The 18,490-nt window shown below is 41.5% G+C and overlaps 2 protein-coding genes across 3 annotated transcripts; both read left to right on the forward strand.

The window, feature by feature from the left end:
- The first annotated feature begins 8,367 nt into the window (after positions 1 to 8,367).
- LOC127774349 (serine/threonine-protein kinase Nek4) lies at positions 8,368 to 14,684 on the forward strand. Of its 2 annotated transcripts, none has more exons than XM_052300576.1 (15): positions 8,368 to 8,624; positions 8,958 to 9,186; positions 9,323 to 9,389; positions 9,496 to 9,561; positions 9,638 to 9,684; positions 9,768 to 9,813; positions 9,897 to 9,977; positions 10,051 to 10,093; positions 10,182 to 10,231; positions 10,534 to 10,615; positions 10,699 to 10,748; positions 11,757 to 11,830; positions 12,047 to 12,098; positions 12,176 to 12,835; positions 12,917 to 14,684. In XM_052300576.1, exons 2-15 carry the CDS (start codon positions 9,089 to 9,091, stop codon positions 14,330 to 14,332), a joined length of 2,832 nt encoding a protein of 943 aa, XP_052156536.1. In that variant the 5' UTR covers positions 8,368 to 8,624; positions 8,958 to 9,088; the 3' UTR covers positions 14,333 to 14,684. The 2 variants fall into 2 exon arrangements, with proteins under 2 accessions (XP_052156536.1, XP_052156537.1); XM_052300577.1 differs by having other exon boundaries at positions 8,619 to 8,738.
- A 2,093-nt stretch (positions 14,685 to 16,777) lies between these two features.
- On the forward strand, positions 16,778 to 18,078 carry LOC127774410 (transcription repressor OFP8-like). The gene has a single exon (XM_052300653.1). It carries the CDS (start codon positions 16,954 to 16,956, stop codon positions 17,647 to 17,649), a length of 696 nt encoding a protein of 231 aa, XP_052156613.1. The 5' UTR covers positions 16,778 to 16,953; the 3' UTR covers positions 17,650 to 18,078.
- Positions 18,079 to 18,490: the final 412 nt, after the last annotated feature.

Below are 18,490 nucleotides of genomic sequence, written 5' to 3' on the forward strand. Positions count from 1 at the left end.
GCACTGTCGTGACCTTCGTAGGAGCCTGCTCCGGCATAGGGCTACAGGGGTGGCGGCGGGCGAACAACTGAACTGTTGGCTCCAGCCGAGGAAGGAGCGGACGGACAGGCGGGTGGGTCGTCGTCGCCTCGTCGGAGATCGAGAGAGAGGGGAGAGAGAGAGATGAGGGAAAAGAAAAATAATTAAGATTAGAATGGCTGACATATAGGATTATTTTTTTTATTTTTCTCACTGACATGTGGGTCCTATAAGTGCCACGTAGGACGAAACCACTATCCAAACAGCCGAGGGAGCCAATTTGTTCTGGTTTTCAAACATAGAGGAGGCGTTATACCCGGTATTGCGGTTGAGGGAGATGATTCAATCAAGGGCAAGAGTTGAGGGAGGCAATATGGACTTATTCCCTATCTATATGATTTGATGGGCCATGTGGATCGCAATCAATGGTGACGATACAAATTCTGATGGGCCTGGGGCGTCTCTGTTCGTTCTCCGTTGCGGAATTACGACGGTCTGTCATTCGCATCTTTCTTCCGTAATGAAGCTACTCCCATATGCATATGGGTTTTACCCAAATATGGACTTGCTTGAAGGGAGCTGGCGACCTCTCCTGCTCTTGTTTTTTCCCATTTGCCTTGTCTTAACTTCGAGTAAAATCCAAGATGACTCGAGCTTCATGCAGACGCGCACGGATAAGTCGGGTAGCTCCTTCGAATATAAAGTCCTACCTGTTCATGATGGATCAATTTCAAGTCAAAATGCCGTCATTCTCACTGTCCATCTACCCTTATTCTCAGACCAACTCCAAACTTCTACTAATCCACAAGTAAATGCTCATTGACAACTTGCTATATACAGTGGGCAAAAAAAAAAAAAAAAGACAAGCAGCTAACTAGTTTGCTCCCAGTTGATTAATTAGCAAAGGCAACTGGAGTCCAGTCCAGTTACTGGACTAAACTACTAGCGTGCCGATCTGGCTGGGTAAAAGCGCCATCCGCTGTTGCGCATATGCACCCAACGTGCCACTGCCCCCTCTCGCGAATACACCGTCCCCGTGGCCCACGCGGTGGCACGTGCACCCCGCGCGCGCGCCGCCATATATAGCTTAGCTTGCTTGGATGCATGGCCGATCGATCGACTGTCTCTCGCGGAAATCTCAGCGCGCGCGCTCCTGTTGCGACGTTGGGGTCAGGTTCGCTTGCGCGTGCGCGTCCTGGGGCACACGGCGAGAGATCGAGCGGAGCTGTACGTACGTGGAAGCGCTCCCGTGACCAACAGCGGGGCAGCAGATCGATCGGTTCCGACGGCCTTGGTAGGTGTCCCTTGGTCAGTCGCGTCGCTTGGCTATCCTGAAATGTAACATTTCATTTCAGTCGCCATGTGTTGTCGATGATGATGATACAAATATCTTGACTGGAGCAGTGGCGGATCCAAAAAAATATAGCAGTGGGATCTGAACAAACTAGATAATGTTACCGTCCCCCCTCCTATGTACATATGGTAAAAATATTTAGTGAGGTCTTCGTGGGGCTATCATAGTGTTCACTTCAGTAATGGAGACTCCAGACCCCACCGTTCCCATGCTGGATCCGCCCCTAGACTGGAGTGATTGCAACGCCATCTACATATGGTAAAAATATTTAGTGAGGTCTTCGTGGGGCTATCATAGTCTTCACTTCAGTAATGAAGACTCCAGACCCCACCGTTCCCATGCTGGATCCGCCCCTGGACTGGAGTGATTGCAACGCGGGGCCGTGTGATTACAGCAACATCTTCACTTCAGTAATGGAGACTTGAGACCCACCATTCCCATGCTGGATCCGGCCCTGGACTGGAGTGATTGCAACGCGAGGCCGTGTGATTACAGCAACATCTTCACTTCAGTAATGGAGACTCGAGACCCACCATTCCCATGCTGGATCCGGCCCTGGACTGAAGTGATTGCAACGCGAGGCCGTGTGATTACAGCAACATCTTCACTTCAGTAATGGAGACTCGAGACCCACCATTCCCATGCTGGATCCGGCCCTGGACTAGAGTGATTGCAACGCGGGGCCGTGTGATTACAGCAACAGTAGTACTTGCGGGTACTGGTGTTCTTCTCTGTCTGTGGCGTGTGGATATAGACAGATTTTTGCAGTAACACATGAAAACTTCTTCTTGTTGTGTTTTTTTTAAAATGGAATACAATATCATTCAGGCCTTTGCTCAACGAGTTATAGCCAATTATTACACCAAAACAGTCGAGCGAGTGTAGCAAATATAAACTCTTTTAATCACCTAAATAGACATCCACTCGTTTATTATATATAACTAAATGTTTATGAAAAAATTTAAAATTTGATAAGATAAAATATTATGTAATATACACTTTACCAATTGATAAGATAAAATATTATGTAAGATAAAAAAAATTGACTTCTACCAATTGTAACAAAAAAATAATCCGACTTCTATAAAATACTTCAAACTTGAAACATATCAAACTTTGATGGGTATACATATTTTCACAAACAAATTTGTTATTTTTTTATAATAGTTAGAAGTTAAATTTGAAGTTGCATGTTTATAAAGTGATATATTACATATTAATATATTTTTTTTAAAATAAATTATAATCATTTAATGGACATGCAATGAACAAGTGAGCGTCCACCTAATTAATGATTATAACACATCTCCTATGTATACTACATTACACATCATATCGAATACACTATGTCATTCCTATTGATATTTTTTTGAAACAAGATACAGATCACATCAGCTCTCATATACAAGCACGCACACACCCCTATCGACATATATATATATATATATATATATATATATATATATATATATATATGTGTGTGTGTGTGTGTGTGTGTGTGTATGCATATCATACCTCTATAAGGGCCCTTTGAATCGCAGGGTAGAAAAAACGGAGGAATATGAAAAACACAGGATTCTGACAGGAATTGAAGTGTAAAACTGAGGATTGCAAAACATAGGAAAAACGCAGGAATGGTCGTTTGATTGGAGCGCAGGAAAAGCACAGGAATCGGATGAGAGAGATAGACTCAAAGGAAATTTTTCAAGAGGTTGGAGCTCTTGCTAAATTTCCTCCAAAATCCACATGCAATGTGCCATTCCATAGGAATTTCATAGGATTTGCAAAGCTTCAATCCTTTGAATCAAAGGACCAAATAGGAAAATTTCCTATAGAATTTGAATCCTATAAAATTTTTATATAAATCCTTTGATTCAAAGGACATCTTTGAAGACTGAACTAGCATATGTGATCTTATCGTGCGGGGAAAAATTCTTGTGGTGTTTGTACTATAGCAACCAGCATAACTCCTTTTTTTTTAATTAAAAATGGGTTGGTTTTAAATACAAGTCAGTTTAACTGTGACCATTAAAAAAATAAAATATAAACTTTTGGCATATGAAAATGTTATATTCAAGTTTACTATAATAAGAGATTTTGATCGTAATATTATACTTATGTAAATTTTCAAAAATTTATCCTAAGAACTATGAAGTTATATAATGTTCAATTTTCTATGTTAAGACCTTCAATGCTGCATATCTTTCTTTAGTACTATATAATTGTTTGAAACGTAAGGAATTTAACAAAACCTTCGTGTAAAATAGCATTCTGAAGGAGTCCAACAAATGTCACTTTTAGTTGCATCTTCGTGTTTACATGCATGCGGAAGTAACACTACCTTTTTTGCGGTAAATGCATGCGAGGAGTAGTCACTGATTCCTTTTGAGTTGCAATTACGGTGTAGAAGTATTGCGCCTTTGCTGACGACGAAGAGCACTCTACATGTACCGACAGGTTTGGTTTAGGTAGAGACAGACGTCACTAATCGACAAAGCCGGTCTCCGGGTCTCTCCCGAGTCCAAAATCAACAACCGCCAGAGCTTGCGCATGCGCGCCCTAATTAAATCGTTAACCAGTCACTAATCAAGCTGCACGATGGAATCATCTAGCCAACACAAGCGAAACGTCCCCGTCGACACGGCCACACCCCACACCACACACCTCTTGCTTTTCCTCCAATGATTTCTTTTAGCCAACAAGCTATAGCTAAGAACACACTACTATATATTACGTCTCCATCGCTAATCAACTTTGGTTAAGAGAAAATCAAGTCTTAACCTTCTGTTCCTAATCAGGTCTCTCGCAGTCTTCGCTGGCCCGGCCGGCTCCGTTTGTAGCTTTCCGACGGTGTCCTGCCGTGGTTGTGCCGTCCTTTCTATCTAACCGGGGGGTTTCTTAAGACCCGGGATAATATTCCGAGAGGCTAAAACGGCAACAGCAAGAAGATTTTGAGGGCCTCTCATGCGCGCCCCCCCCCCCCCCCCCCCCCCCCCCCCCCGACGCCAATGGAGCACCTACCTGGCTACCTTGGATGGGCTTCGTACAGCTTTTCTATTCGGATGCCGTCAAATTTTGTTATGAAAAATGTGGCGTTTTCCTTTTGTGGATTTGGGTTTGGACTTTGGAGAAACATGGAAAGGTCGACGTGACATGTACTGTGTGTGTTTTTGCAACTGTAATTAACTAGCAGATCGCGGTGAATTGCATCAGGCGTAGTAGGAGAGGAGGGGGAGCACGGGGAATCAGCGGCACGGCGTCGCGTGCTGTGATCTGCGGCTTGACTGACACGGAGACAGACAGGTCAATGCTTCGGTTTGGGCGAGTGAAAAAGCCAGAAAACCCCCACGGTAATTAATAAAAACTGCACAGGAGCGGCCCAACAAAGAGAACCGTCACGTGCCGGCGCGACGTTTTCCGTGCCCAGTTATCTGCTCGTCGTAGCCTTTGACGGACCACTCGACACATCCTTGCATGGCGTATTTTTGCTGTAGATCTCTTTGCTGCAGAAGTAGAAGTAGCTAGATTTGCTGAGCGTGGACCGGGCCCCGCTTGTCAGTGGCGCAACAAGCTAGTAGCTGTTTTCCGCCAGATTTGTGGAGTTGGCGGTGCTGTATTCACTGACCCGGGAGATCACATTACTCTTGCTTCGGAATTTAATTACCGTCCTGGTCTCCTGGAGTACTACTGGTAGTACTAACGTAAATCCTGCTTATTACTACTATATCTGTACTAAAATATTACTCCTATTTACCATGAGATATTTCTTACTTATTACTCTCTCCGGTTCCATAATTCTTAATGTTTTAGACAATGACACAGTCTCCAAAATATATCTTTATCTTTATTTTCCTATTATAAATAAATGCATGTTTGCTTTTTTTTATAGTATTTTGAAAGACAAATCTATATATGTTATTCTAGTTCGTTTAAACTAAATATTTTTAAAGTTATTAATAATCAAAGTTATAAAATTTTGACCTCGACCTTTTTCAAAACGTCATGAATTATGGAATCAAAGGAAGTACAACAATTTATCATTGTATTAAAAAAATGTCTAATCATGTACTATTTAGTACACCTTCCATTTCTAAATATTTGACACCGTTGATTTTTTAGCACATGTTTGACCGTTCGTCTTATTAATTTTTTTTTTGTGAAATATGTAAAACTATATGTATACATGAAAATATATTTAAAAATCAAATGATATGAAAAGAATTAATAATTACTTAATTTTTTAATAAGACGAATGGTTAAATATGTTTAGAAAAGTTAATGGTGTCAAATATTTAGAAACGGAACGAGTAATAATTTTGAACAGAAGAAGTAACATGGAGTAGCTGCGTAATGGAGTACCAGTTGGGCACGAAATTGGACCCTCAATATTAGTACTACCAAACCAGAGGCAAAATCTTATCTCAAGTTAACCATCTACTACTATCTCATATTCTCATTAACCTTAATAAAGTAATCGCCTGTACAACGCAACAAAATGGACCGGCCAGGCAGTGTATATATAAATAAAAAGAAACAAAAGACGAGCAAAATGAGGCATACAGGTGAGCGGTAAATTAACCATCTGTTTGTTTTGTTGCTCATGCCCTGATGCCAAACAGAAAACAGGATGTGGGACAATGTCTGACGCAATGCGTCACGGTTTCAGCCTTGGTTCAGACATCAATTCGTTCTGTCTGGATGGTTGCTCGCCGCACATATTTATATAGCAGTATATGCGACCGGAATACCTGATCCCAATCATCAATTTTGTGCATACTATAGCTAATCTTCCGTGCAAGAATCGCGTCAACCAAGTTGATGAAGGTTGGAAGCTCAAATCAATGGCCCTATGATCGAACTTTGGAGAATCAAATCGTTATGGGAAACCATAAGGAAATTCTGAGTGATGCTCCACCATGCAAAACGGCAAAAAGAGCTTCACCAAACAATGGGAGAGGGCGAAGAGATCAAGAGAAAAACAGGATTTGCCTAATTAAAAGTGTGACTATCTGAAATTACATCCTACCTAAGATCGAACTTCGAGAAAAGAAACAATATATGCAGGAAGATGGGGAAAAATATTTTCTACCGGTACTCCCTTCATCCAAAAAAAAAAAAAACTCAACCTAACCCCTCATAGGACTATGAATCTGGACTACCTTTTTCCAAATTCGTTGTGCAAAAATCTGGACATCCTCTCCTAGGCTGAGTTTTTTTAGACGGAGGAAGTAGGTGCCATGGTACCTAGGTTGTACGCATTTAGTTTAAACGGTTATATAAAAATTTCACAAAATTTGATAAGATAGAGTATGATAATATAAGACACTATACAAACATGCAAATCTAAATTCATCTACACTTAATGAAACAAAAATAACAAATTTTATCTGCGTTGCACAGGTACTATTCACTGTCTGGTTTTATTATATTTATTTCTCTAGTTGTAGATCAAATAAAATCTTGCATATTTGTGTATAGATTTATATCATCACAATTAATGTTATTAAACTTTTTAAATTTTTTATAACTTTTTAAGTCACATACAAACAATGGGTGACATGGTACTTACGTGTAGAAAATCCTTATCCAGAAAGATGGATAAAAACTATAAAGCTATTGGGCTTCTAATAAGCTAATAGTCCAATACCTTTTGAGTTAAGTATATTAAAAAAATCTCTAAGCACTACTTAAGGCATAGGGTAAAATAAACTCCTACTACTATTTATCTCGCTCCAAATCTTCCACATGGCTTTTACACCTTAGGCGGATGCAGTGTTTACTCCCTTGATACCTCCAATAAATTTATTCACAAAATGATTTTTACACATACCTCATACATTTTTAATTATAAGTATTTCTGGTTAGATTCATAACCAAAACATACCTATATTTTCAAACAAAACGTAGGGTAGGATCAACCAGTTAGACGACGACACACAATGGTGTATTAGCTAGTTGAGTAGCTTTGACATGCACCATGTATAGCCAAGCACATATATATAAACCGAAAAATAACTCGTTGAAAAATAAGCATACCAACTAAAAGTAATTTATTAGTAAAGCTTTTATGTTTTTATTTTTAATGACTTAAAAGATGATACTGAAAGAATATATACTAAAATAAAAAATTAACTTTCAAAACCTAAATTTTAGCTTCGTCTAACAAGCCAACAAGCGAACAATGGAGATGAGACCTTAACTCCATTGTGTTAGTCGCTTGGCCGCTAACATCATGTATTAATGTAGTATTGTGGCGTTAGAATACTTAGAATAAATGTCATTTTTATCAATACGCTTGATCGTTCTCCAATGATACATAATTCCTTGTTCATTTGAATCGCTCAACATTTTTAAACGGAAAAAAAAAGACAACGTTGGTTCACCAGGGCGATATCTCCGTGCTTTTGTTACTGTACTTTGTTTCACAACACCCAATTGTACTCCCTCTGTCCCATTTTAAACACAACCATTAGTTTTCGTGTCCAATTTTAATCGTGCATCTTATTTATATTTTTTAAAAAATAAGTCACGCATAAAGTATTATTTATGTTTTGTCAACTAATAACAATAAAAATACAAATAACAAAAAAGTTTGAAATAAGATGGACAATCGAAGTTAGAGACGAAAACTCATGTTCCATTGAAAACAAATTACTACCGAATATGATACATCTTAGTGCTAAAAATCTAAACAGAGACATGTACAAATTCGTAATATTAAAATATGATTCTCCTTATATATCGATTAATTTATGAAAAGGGAATCCTAGTTGAATTTTTTTTTATGGTACGGAGAAAGTAAACAACGGTAATTAGTGGAAGCCACGCTAGCAAAGCCCCGTCGAACCCAATCGCGTCCCTCGATTTTTTTTTACTGTTTTGCCTTTAGGCTTTTAACCCCAGCCCATCCCGTCACCACCGCTCGCTGTTGCGGCGATGCCACGCCGTATAAAAGCCACCGAGCAAACTCCGTCGCCAACACCAACACCGTTAAAGCCAAATCAAATCCAAGACCAGAGCCAGCGGGGAGGAGGGAAGGAAGGAAGGAGTTGCCCAAGCCGCGACGACCGCGAGAGCTCGTCACCTCGAGGGACGTGCCCCCCCCCCCCCCCCCCCCCCCCCCCGGCGCGTCAGCGGGGCGGAGATCTCGCCGGTGCCGCCCGCCGCCGACATCGCCGGTTTCTGCCGGAAACGGAGGAGAAGCGCCGCCGCGCTGACTGGCCAATGCTGGTGGCGGCTGGAGACCCTCGCGGTAAGGCGCCCCCCCTTTGTCGTCGCGCGCGGTTGGTGGGAAGCGAGGAACACTGTGCAGCTTGCCGGACGGTTGCTGCTTGCAGAATCAGCAGATTTGCTGCTACTGTTTTGGGTACTGATATTGCGGTGACGCTCCCTCTGAGGATGCGCTAGTTTTTATTTTTTAAATTCCAACTAGTAGTTCATCGATTGGCGTGTTAAATCCTTTCCTTACGCAATGGCGTCTCGCCCTACATTGTTTTGGATTTGATTGGATGAGTTTTGCTTTGATTAAAAGCTGCTTGGCTTATATGGGAGCTTGGCTTATGTGAGTGTTTCGATGCCTTTGCAGAAATCGCCTTGGTGCAGTGGAGTGGAGGTGTATGAGGTCGCGCTCGGCCAGTAGGAATGAGATTGGTCTGGGTATCTAGGGTGGACTTGCTGCTGTGAAGCTGTGATTGTTCTGTTAGGGATTTGGGGCACATGGAGTCGCGGATGGATCAGTACGAGATCATGGAGCAGGTTGGCCGGGGCGCCTTTGGTGCTGCAATCCTTGTGAATCATAAGATTGAGAGGAAGAAGTGAGTGGCATAGTTCTATTTTATTTTCATCTTTTTGACAACTTGATAACACTTATGTTTCCTTTCACTAAGATGAAGAGTTTGATTTTGCTGTTAATATTAGTCACCATATATTTATATATGTTGTGTTGCACAGGTATGTGTTGAAGAAAATCCGGCTTGCGAGGCAGACAGAGCGTTGCCGCAAGTCTGCTCACCAAGAGGTTAGTGGAATGTGGAAGTGGAAGCTTGCAATCCCTAGGCTTTGTTTGTTCGGTTGTTTGCTAGTGGTATTATTAGGAATTTGATCACGACGAAAACGAATTGCAGATGGCTCTGATTGCTCGGTTGCAACACCCTTACATTGTTGAATTCAAAGAGGCTTGGGTTGAGAAGGTTTGTGGATTAGGAACTTACTATATCTTGCTTATCTGGTTTATACTTATTTAGTTGACATGGGTCAGTAATGCAGGGTTGCTATGTCTGCATTGTCACGGGCTATTGTGAAGGTGGAGATATGTGAGTGAGATTATGTTTTAGATTAGTTTTTCAAATGTCATTTTGTATATTTTGTTGTATCTCAGTTTTCTCTTTTATCACAGGGATGAATTGATGAAGAAATTAAATGGTACTTACTTCCCAGAGGAGGTATGGAATGACTTCTTTGTTTTTGTCAGAATGAAGGGAAAAAGGCATCCAAATATGTGCTAATAATACTGCATATTTCTCAGAAATTGCTGAAATGGTTTGCGCAACTGGTATTAGCCGTGGACTATTTGCATTCGAACTATGTCTTGCATCGGGACCTGAAGGTAACTTCAGAACAGATAATATCATTTTCTCTTATTTAATTGGTAGATTTCAATATTCTTGTCATAATTGCAGTGCTCCAACATATTTCTCACCAAAGATCAAGATATACGCCTAGGTTAGTTCCTTAATAATAAACTACTACAGGTCTGGATGGTGCCATATTGGTTTATCAATTTACACATATTCCTTGCCTTTGCATGCAGGAGACTTTGGGCTTGCTAAGACCTTAAAGGAAGATGATTTAACTTCTTCGGTATGTTCCTTTTCCTATTTCTATGGTTGGTCTCTGGTAAAAAAAAAATTGCATCACCTTAATTTTCCCCACAATGATAAGAGCATTACATTTATTAAGTTTTGTAAGTTTTTAATCATTGACACTGTCAGACACACCGATGCAGTACATCATCAAAGACACTAACCATGCTGTTCATCATGTGCATATTATTCATTGTTTATAGTTATCTCTTTTACACACACATTTATCTGAATTTGTAAAATAGGTGAAGTTATTATTATTTTTCTATGCTCAAACTGACAGCATAATGCTTTCTTTAGGTTGTTGGAACACCGAATTACATGTGTCCAGAGCTTCTCACAGATATCCCTTATGGATTCAAGTCAGACATCTGGTCTCTTGGTAACTGCCTTTTTCTCCTCAGGTCTTCTACAAGTTCATATTACTGCATATTTATCTTAATTTAAGTTACGCTTTCTGTATAGGGTGCTGTATGTATGAGATGGCAGCTCATCGGCCTGCCTTCAAGGCTTTTGTAAGCTACTGGGCTCTTATCATATATTCTTGCTTTATTATATTGTAATATACAGGTTTAGCTTTCATAGGGTCATATGAGTTACAGTTTTATCTTTTCGTGTCACATGTTTTCAAAAAGGTTCTTGCCTTATACTCCCTCCGTTTCAAAATGTTTGACACCGTTGACTTTTTAGTACGTGTTTGACTATTCGTCTTATTCAAAAAATTTAAGTAATTATTTATTCTTTTCATATCATTTGATTCATTGTTAAATATAATTTCATGTACACATATAGTTTTACATATTTCACAAATTTTTTTGAATAAGACGAACGGTCAAACATGTGCTAAAAAGTCAATGGTGTCAAACATTTTGAAACGGAGGGAGTATATTTTTATCTTGACTTTAATATTTGATAAACTGGAATATTATGGTGGAAGTAGTATAAATCATTCCTAGCTAACTGTCCGGTTTCACATCTTTATTTAATTTGAAAATGTTTGTTACAGAAATTATATTACAAACAACAATGAAAATTTTTAACTTAAATTAAATTTATTAGTATGTAAAAGTATGATGTTTGAAGATGGTGCTGAAAGGAACTTTGGGCCAGGTTACAGAAGCAAACAACCTACGGAGTATAGACCTGCCATTGCCCACCGGTAATTGGTCAGGTTGAATTGACTAAAAATTCAATAAATCTATTGGGTGTAATGATGTAAAATTGCAACCATTACTTGTACACGTGCACCTTGATCTTTCAATATGGTCTTCCGTAAAAACATGCTACTGAGGCATTTACATGTAGACTCTAACGCAATAATTTGGAATATATTGTGTTGTCCACAATAATCATAGAAAAGAAAAGATCAAATAAAACTATATAAGTCAATACATCTATTTGAAGTTTGAACTTTGCCAATAGAAAATATGGAACATTGGAATTCTTGTGTGCTATTTAACAATGCTACTATTTGTATTTGCCTTTTAAGTTTCAGTGATCTTATGAATCAACAATACCTGCAGGATATGGCTGGATTAATAAGTAAGATAAATAGGTCCTCCATTGGCCCCTTGCCTGCCTGTTACTCTTCTTCTATGTAAGTGCATTTATTGCATCGAAGCCATATTTTATTTTTATTTTTCATGCCTAAAAGTGATGTTGTAAGTATGACAATAGAAGCAAGTCATCGTCTTATTTTTTACAACCAAGTAATGTTTTGGCAGGAGATACATAATAGATGAAATTGGCTAAAATCTTAACACATTTCCATTTTAATGCAAGTATACATGCTTCTAATTGCTGTTGTGTACAGGAAAACTCTTATCAAAAGCATGTTGAGAAAAAGTCCTGAGCATCGACCTACTGTAAGTTACCACAGTTCTTGAAATAGCTTTATTTCTTCATCTGGATTCTGAAAACACATGAAAAATCTTGTTAACAGGCATCTGAGATTCTGAAGAATCCGTATCTCCAACCTTATGTTAATCAATGCCGCCCTCTTTCTGATGCTCCAACTCCCATGCGCATGCCAGAGAAACCATTATCCACTTCACGGGGTAATCAGAGATGCACGTCTGAGAGCCAAAGCAGTAGCATTTCTTGTAGTGATATCGACAGTACACAATCAAGTGACAGAAGCACATCAGGGGGCGCTCCTAGCACTGACAGCAAGCTTAACGATATCAGAAGCATCCAAGATGCAGACCGAGCTGATTCAGACGAAAAATGTGTAACACCAGAAGATCTTAGAGGCAACAAGAACATTTCTGGTGCTGAACTGAAAAGACAAGATTCCTCAAAAAGTGTACATCAGCATCACAGGGGTGAGAGTAAGCAGCCAAAAATAATTGAGAAGATAATGACAACTCTTAGAGAGGAGAGTAGGCTTAGAGAAAACAATTCTCCTGTAAGTTCTAGTGGTGTAAAGTTGACTTCTGCAGTTAGCAATAAGAATCAAGCAGAGCAATCATCAGAGAGCTCAAGGCCTCACAGTGGTGTTTCATACAGTTCAAAGTTTGGTGACATTTCATCTAATGGATGGACCAATACAAGCGATGAATGTGTAGATCCAGTCCAGGCGCCATTGCAATTGAAACAACTGGTATGAGCCTATATTTCTTATCACAAAACGTCCATTTCTTTTTCTTCTTCTAATAGGTTTTGCTTGGTTCTGGTTTTGCAGTCACCAACTGTTGAGCATTGTCCAAAGTTAAAAAATTCCGGGTCCTCAACTCCTGAACCTGCCAAACAGATTGCAGAAAATGGTTCCTCAGCTTCAGGAATGAGTAAAACCAAGTCGTCACCTAGTTCTAGTAGACGGCCTAGTCCTCAGAGACAAACAGGAGCAGGAATTCCAATCGTGCCATTCACTGTGTCAAAACGAGCTCATATCAAGGCAGAGAGTGAGAAAACACCGCCGCGACCTGCCCATAGCCCAAATAATTCTCTACATAATCTCCCTCCTTTGATACCGATATCTACAAATCTGTCAGAAGAGAACATCAAGCTGGGTAATTCTCAGGCAATGCCAGCTCCTCTGGAATTCTTGACTGCAGCATCCAAGGAGGACATCAGCTTTTACTCAAATTCTGTAGTTGATTGTGTTGAAAAGGCCGAGCCATCTGAAGTATTTGAATCTAATTCTCCAGCCTACCTGACTCCACCGTGGACAGGCCCAGTGCTTGATGCCAAAGGAGAGAATGGCCTAATAGCCATACCATGTTCAGAAATACACACTGGCACATTGCAGAAGAGTATGGCTAGTAATGATGATTCAAGCCTGAGCTCTCCGTTGGATACGTTTTATCTTAGTTTTGAACAAGAGTTTGTCTGCAAGGATGATTCGCAATCCAGCAAGCATGGGCACAGTGCTGTCACACTACTAAGTGGTGAGGACAAATTTACTGTCCAAGAACTTCTTGCATCAACACCAGTTATTTCTCCTTTTGTTTCAAGCACAAGTAACACTCTGCCAGAGGATAAAAGTTCTTACCAGTCATTCAAGAAACAATCAGATTCACATTCGGGCCCTCCAGTTGATGTTCCTGCACAGACTATTAGACTCAACAGTTTCCTTGTTAGTGATGAGTGGCCAACATCAGAAACAGCTCAAGGGGAAGCTCGGGACACGGCTGCCAGCAAGCTTCTGAATGTAGTAAGAGAAGATTTTGATGTAAGAAGCAGTTCATGCTCAACAAGCACGCAACCTTCTGGACAAACCCCAGTTAGATCCAAACTCAACGTGCCTGAAACTAATCTTGCCAGTAACATATCCATACCATCCATATCAGAAGCAGTGAGATTATCTACCGCCATGGACGTTAAACCGTACACGTCCGAGGCCAGCAATGGAGTCAAGGAGGAGGCATCTCCTGCCAAGGAAGCTCTTGATGTTACGTCATTTAGGCAGCGAGCTGAGGCTCTAGAAGGTCTCTTGGAGCTTTCTGCGGACTTGCTGGAAAACAACAGGTTGGAGGAACTCGCCATTGTTCTACAGCCTTTCGGGAAGAACAAGGTCTCCCCGCGAGAGACCGCAATTTGGTTGGCCAGAAGTTTCAAAGGAATGATGAACGAAGAAGGTGGCCGCCTGTCGATGTGAGTATCTGTAACCTTAAAAGGCCTTTTTATTGCTTTCCCCTTTGCTTTTTTGAGTAGCTCAAAGTGGGCTTGATTTGCTGACAGCGTGTTGTGTTTGTGTTGCCCGGTTTTGTTTTTTGTTTCTTTTGATTCAAACCATTCTTTTTGGCGCATGTTGTAAATAGCCAAGACTTGTAAACACTAATAAAATTTGCCTTCAGTTCTGAAAATTTTGATATGATCTAGTAGCTAATAGTAGAAGGATTATGCCTGATCAAATGCCCACGCTAGTTGCCCAATATTTGCTTCGCTCATTTTCAAGCAAATTGTAATAGCACGGGTTGCCTACACATCTTCTAATGCTGGCATGTATGATTGTATCCTGCATTCCTTCCGACTGATTGGTCGAGCAGTGACCAAATAATTCGATGATATGGCCACATGGGAAGAAAATGGGAGAAATGATACGGATCATTAGATCCCATATTCCCATTTCCTCTCACAGTCTCGTGGATACCTTATGCTTCACAAGCAGTTTGCACTTGCGAATTCACAATAGAAATAGCCAAGTGCCACTTGGGCTGAGGCCACATATCGGCTTCTAAAGTTTTGTACTTTAGGTTTCATTTTCTTTTAATTCATATATTTATACTCCTTTAAAAAAACTCTATGATAATAATGAAGGGTGAATCTGCATTCACCTATCGGTTCATCTAATTCACGATTGAACACACATTTCCTGGCGCATCTCTAATTCGTCTAATTGGTAGCGTTACTGTGCGTGATCGCGAAACGATGAAATCAACGCCACTAATATCCCTCTTTATCTTCCCAAGTGAGCGCCCACAAGCGAGGCCATATAGAGAAAAAGGCTCACATATGTTCTGAATATGTCAAATTCCAACCGTAACATGAATTCTGAATATTTGGAATAGCAATGATGTATGATACTTATTTTAATACCGTTGCAACGAACGGACATTTGACGCTAGTAAAAAAAAAATAAACTGAATCCAATCCCCCTCCCTAGATCTAAAAATCGGTGTTTTCCCGTTGATGCTTGCTTAGCCCCTCCTTCCTCCATGTCATCGCCCTCTCCTCTATCTGCGTTGCTCCATCCTTCCTTTCTACTATTGGTGTCTTCCTTCCTTCTCCTTCCCCAACGTGAATCAAACGTGGTGGCGGGACCGTTACCTCCCCTCTTCTATCAGCGGTGAAGTGAGAATAGAGACAATCTTAACCCTTCTTGTCTTCCTCGACTGTTCGCCACGGCGCCTCTTCTCCTTCGCAAATGAGCTTCACAATGGAACACGGAGGATCGAGCAAGATCTTGATAGCGAGCCAATGATGCGGTGGATGGAGCAATGACCATGACCCCAAATGTTGCGATGACCTTGTCGGATCTACGCATCTAGCTGCGAGGACTCGCTATTGCTTAGCTTGGTGCTTGACCTCCACCATTCCTTCCCCTCTCTCTCTTCTACTCATGAAACGTGGCTAGAGAGTCGTGCCTTGGTGCACGAGTGGCCTTGTCCAGTACAACGTCTTACAATATACTCCCTCCGTTTCAGGTTATAAGACGTTTGGTCAAAGTCAAACAGTTTCAAATTTGACTAAGTTTATAGTAATATTTATAATACTAAATTAGTTTCATCAAATCAATAATTGAATACATTTTCATAATAAATTTGTCTTGAGTTGAAAATGTTACTATTTTTTTCTACAAACTTGATCAAACTTAAAACAGTTTGACTTTGACTAAAGTCAAAACGTCTTATAACCTAAAACGGAGAGAGTAATAACTTTTAACAATGAATCTACTATCTAGATTTATAGCTAGAATACTTATATTTTGAGATGGAGTATTCACTTTTTCTCACACCACCGTTGAGTGTTGTAAATGGCTCGACGAGTGACTTTTCAAATTCACCCATATAAAGGCTGTGTTTAGTTCACGCTAAAATTAGAAGTTTGGTTGAAATTGGAAGATGCGATGGAAAAGTTAGAAGTTTATGTATATAGGAGTAGAAAAGTTTTGATGTGATGGAAAAGTTGGAAGTTTGAAGAAATATTTTGGAGCTAAACACGGCGTAAGTTGTTTTTTTAAGGGAGGAAGTACGTGACAATTTCAGGATTCACTGAATAAACTTTTCTGGTACTCGGGTACTCCTCAATTACTCTCGCTACGTTTGCTCAAATTATTGCTCGAGACTTGAGCAAGCCCCTCCTCAATCTACTTGTCCTCATGCAGTCACGCTCCCTGTTGCTATAGTCAACTGGAAGCAGGCTTTCTTCTTCACGTACTACGCCTGTGCCCCTCGTCACACCTGCCCGCCATACGATTTTACCAGTGGTAAAAACCTGTGTCTCCTCTCCCCCCGACGCGTCAAATCACACCATCGATCCCTGGTTGCAGTACATCCGTGCTGCTGCACGGCCGCCATGATTCATCATTCGTAGGCTCATAGCGTCGCTAGCGCGCGGCTACTGTTTCACCACACTCGTGTTTTTTTACTGTTTCACTTAGCTCACGCTCGAGTCACAGTGAGGCCAGCTTGGGTGACGATATATAGTACCACCTCTCGCGCTCTCTTCACGTCAAGAAGAATTCCCTCAGCTCAGTTGTAGGCGGAGGCGTCAACAATGGCGCCATTGATGTCAGGGAGTGGTGGTGGTGGTTCTGCTCGGCGCCGCCCGCTGCGGCAGCCGCCTGTGGTGGACGACGACGACGTCGGCTGCAGCTGCCCCAAGCAGAGGCTGCTCCGCTCGCTCCTCTCCTCGCTGGTGTCCCGCGCGCGCGGCGCACTAGGCGGCAGGGCGGTGTCGAGGCCCAAGTCGTCCGCGCCGCCGTCTTCGTCGGCCTCCACCACCACCACCGCCGCCGCCGCCTTCACCTCCACCTCCACCACCGGCGCCAGCGCCACTACCGTCGACTCCTCCAAGGAGTCGTGGGGCCCCGCGACGTACGCCGCCACCAACACGCACACGCTGTACGAGGTCGAGGACGAGGTGAGGCGGCAGAGGAGGAAGGACATGAGGAGGAGGAGGAGGAGGAGGGCGGCGGCGTGGGACGAGGAGGAGGAGGAGGAAGGAGCAGCGGCGGTGGCGGTGGCGGTGGAGGTGGAGTCGGCGGCGCCGTACGAGGATTTCCGGGAGTCGATGGTGGCGATGGTGGTGGAGAAGGAGATGTACGCGTGGGAGGAGCTGAACGCGCTGCTCCACCAGTTCCTGACCCTCAACTCGCCGCGCCACCACGCGCTCATCCTCCACGCCTTCGCTGACCTCTGGGCCCCGCGCTCCGGCCTCTTCTGCCCTCCCTCCCCGTGCCAAGCTCTCTGATGGTCTGGTCCCACCCACCAGCCGCAAGCGATTGAGATCCTTTACAGGCACGGTTTTTGTCACGGACATGTATGGGCCTGGAGATCATCGGGTCCACATGTAATGACCAATGTGCTACTTCATCTGTTCTAAAATATTAAAGTATTAGCTAGAATATAATGTAATACTTTCTATTACTAAAAAGGTTTTTCCTAAATTCATTACAATAGAAAGTATCTAATCGTATACTAGGTAGTAACATTTAGAACGAAAATAGTATGATCTAGCCGTAGCACAAATACGTATTGTACTCTAACTAGCTACTCTATATGGTGTGCATGTGCATGGGAAGCACGACGTCGCGTTGCCCTGCATGCATGGTTATGTGATATTCTATTACAGGATTATCAGCCCCATCGTTCTATGTATGTTTATATTTATAGACAAAATTTTAATTTTAAAACTTAGCCTATGAATTGATCTTGTGATTTTTTTCATCCACTTATTTTACAATACTTGTTTTTTGAATTACTATGAAGACGTAAAAGACCACGTACATAAAAGTTTATAAGTTATTTTTTTAAGTTGGTAATAAGTTGTTTGAATAGTATATGCAAAAGCGAAAAGATGAAGCCGTGTACATATGTGATGTCAAAGTGACGTACATGATTGGGGTTATAGAGTGTAATCATTCTAGTACGTGTGAGTGGGATGTCGAGAAGTGGTTATTTTTTTAGTTCGTCACATGAGATGGCGGTTTCATCTATGTGGAAATATGGAATTCATGTTTGGCGTGCGGCAACACTCGGTGCCGACAGAGTCTGGATCTAAGATGCGTACGGATGCGTGTGCCCAGCGACTA

The sequence above is a fragment of the Oryza glaberrima genome, chromosome 5, assembly GCF_000147395.1.
Source record: "Oryza glaberrima chromosome 5, OglaRS2, whole genome shotgun sequence".
NCBI lineage: Eukaryota > Viridiplantae > Streptophyta > Magnoliopsida > Poales > Poaceae > Oryza > Oryza glaberrima.

Coding starts and splice junctions, on each gene's coding strand:
- LOC127774349 (XM_052300576.1), top strand. CDS start 9,089: ATGGAGTCGCGGATGGATCAGTACGAGATCATGGAGCAGGTTGGCCGG. Junction 9,685..9,767: donor TATTGTGAAGGTGGAGATAT/GTGAGTGAGATT, acceptor CTTTTATCACAG/GGATGAATTGATGAAGAAAT. Junction 10,232..10,533: donor AAGATGATTTAACTTCTTCG/GTATGTTCCTTT, acceptor TGCTTTCTTTAG/GTTGTTGGAACACCGAATTA.
- LOC127774410 (XM_052300653.1), top strand. CDS start 16,954: ATGGCGCCATTGATGTCAGGGAGTGGTGGTGGTGGTTCTGCTCGGCGC.